The following is a 2,577-nucleotide window of genomic DNA, read 5'->3' on the forward strand; positions in this document are numbered from 1 at the left end:
GGACACTCGCACTGATACCATGGTTCAAATACGAAATCGAGCGGCAAACAATATCCCGGTTTCACTCAATCAAAATCGGCACCGATTCTCCGCGCCTCCTGTCATCGATATCAACGATGATGAACCTCCTATACCGCCTCCTATACGAAGAGCCCCACCAACGAGAGCACGACGCCAACAACATTCGGATCCTGTCGAACCAGAACTTTTGGACAGCAGCTCCGATAGTCCCGAAAGGTCGACCCTTAACCCTCCATCTAATTTACTTTTACTGACATATCCTGCAGGTACCTCGAATGAGGCTCAAACATCTCACGACCACGTCGAGGCTCCTTCGACCACGAATGAATGTGTCGGTCAACGCCAAACACGATCGGCCACCACTCGAATTCGTCGACAACAGACACGTGAACCAACGACACCGCCGGACAGCAGTACTGATGCTGCTGAAACTTCAAGTCCACCCCCTCACTCGACGCATATGTTCGACCAGCACGAAACAATCAGCGTAATAGACGAGGTCGTGGTAACACAATTCCCACCGAAGGACGATTACAAGGATTTTAAAATTTTTCAACCCCAGAGTATCGCACACGTTATGACGAAATTTGACAACGTTCAATCCCGGTCTGTAAGCAAATCGATTCCGCCACTCTTGATTTGTTAGATATTCATGATGCTGTAATTAATTATTTTGATGCTATTAGTTGGAGCTCATTTGCAAATATTTCTTGTCATGCATTTTATGAGTTAATCTATGGGTTTTACACCACATTTAGCTTCAATGTTAATGCATTACAGGTAGTTGAAACACAAAGCATTGTTTACTATCGTTTACTTGGAAAGGACTTTCGAAAGTCGATATCCGATTTTAATGTTGCCATGGGTTTCGTTGACCTTGATAATATTCAATCCAATTCCTATCATACTGCTCTGTTAGACATTCCGAGCGACTTTAATGCTCAAGATGCCTATCGTGTTTTAACCAATTCTAATCAACTTTATAATCTGAAAACCACAAAAGACTTATTGGTGCATGACCCTGCTTTAAAATATACTCACCGATTTTTGGCATTTAGTTTTTTGGGACGAAACGATTCATCCGCTATTTTAACGAGAACTGAATTATTTTTATTTGTAGGAATTATTTTCCAAGACCGCCCTAAGGACGGTATGACCCCTACTCAAACTCGTATAATGTGGGGTGGAAAGATCACCCGAATCTTAGTTATAGGATGAATCCGCGGTTCAATCAACCGTTGCAAGAGAGGCCACCGCAGAATCAACAGATGCCACCCCCAAAGTCATCCTTGGAAGCCATAGTGGAAAGGTTGCAAATAGTACTGAGAAATTCCAACAAAAAATTGACATGCATTTGCAGGAGTTGGATAAGCAAGTGAAGAAACTCGCGCTCATAGTTAGCCATTTGGAGTCCAAAGGTAAGCTGCCATCCCAGACTGAGCCAAATCCATGACATAATGCAAGCGCTATGACGCTAAGGAGTGGGAAAGTTTTGGAGCCCGTACTTGACACAATTCGCAGCCATGACACTAGTCACGCCCACGATGCAAGTCAAGATAAGGAGAAACTTGACACAGAGGCTCCAGTAGAGTCGACACCACAAAAGTCATTTGCAGTACCACCTCCGTTTCCCGGACGACTTGTCCAATGTAAGAAGGAGCGAGACGAGAAGGAGATCCTCGACACTTTCCAGAAGGTAGAAATCAACATACCTCTCCTCGACTCAATCAAACAGATCCCACGATACGCCAAATTCTTGAGAGATTTATGCACAAGTAAAAGGAAACTTTTGGGAAATGAAAAGGTAAGCGTCGGAGAGAATGTCTCCGCCGTTCTGCAACGGAAAATACCACCCAAATATAAGGACCAAAGTATGTTTTCCATATCCTGTAAAATAGGTAGTGTCGGTATTAAAAAAGCAATGTGTGACTTAGGCACATCAATTAATGTTATGCCTTTGTCAATTTATAAACTACTTAACGCGGGTCCTTTAAAGGAAACAGGTGTGATAATCCAGCTTGCAGATAGATCTGTGGTACATCCGGAGGGAGTATTAGAGGACGTTCTTGTCAAGATAAGCGAACTAATATTTCCTGCAGACTTCTATATTATCGACATGGAGGATGACAATTCGGAAAATTCATCCGACATACTCCTCGGTTGACCATTTTTGAGTACCGCTCAAACAAAGATTGATGTACAAAGTGGAATACTCACTATGGAGTTCGATGGAGAGGTGGTTAAATTTAATGTCTATGAGGCCATGAACCGTCCCAGTGTAATTTCTAACGTTTCTAACATTGATATAATTGATCCCTTAACTGAATTATGCTTAGAATATCATGATGAGGATAAATTACGAACCATTCTATGCAGAATTCTGGACTTAGACATCATTAAGGAACTAAAAGAATGGATAAACTTTGAAGATTCGGTTCACGAAACGGTGGCTCATATGAAGGCGCAACAACAATGGAGAAACCCAGGTAAATTTCTCGAATTAACTCATTCACAGACTAAGCTCGTACCATCTGTTTTGCAGGCTCCAGATTTGGA

General features: G+C 42.4%; 1 protein-coding gene across 1 annotated transcript; it reads left to right on the top strand.

The window, feature by feature from the left end:
- Positions 1-1,489: 1,489 nt before the first annotated feature.
- Positions 1,490-2,185, top strand: LOC107888882 (uncharacterized). Its single transcript, XM_016813169.1, has one exon. The coding sequence runs from the start codon at positions 1,490-1,492 to the stop codon at positions 2,183-2,185; it is 696 nt and encodes a 231-aa protein (XP_016668658.1).
- The last annotated feature ends 392 nt before the right edge of the window (positions 2,186-2,577 follow it).

The sequence above is a fragment of the Gossypium hirsutum genome, chromosome A08, assembly GCF_007990345.1.
Source record: "Gossypium hirsutum isolate 1008001.06 chromosome A08, Gossypium_hirsutum_v2.1, whole genome shotgun sequence".
NCBI classification, from domain to species: Eukaryota; Viridiplantae; Streptophyta; class Magnoliopsida; order Malvales; family Malvaceae; genus Gossypium; species Gossypium hirsutum.

Coding starts and splice junctions, on each gene's coding strand:
- LOC107888882 (XM_016813169.1), top strand. CDS start 1,490: ATGACGCTAAGGAGTGGGAAAGTTTTGGAGCCCGTACTTGACACAATT.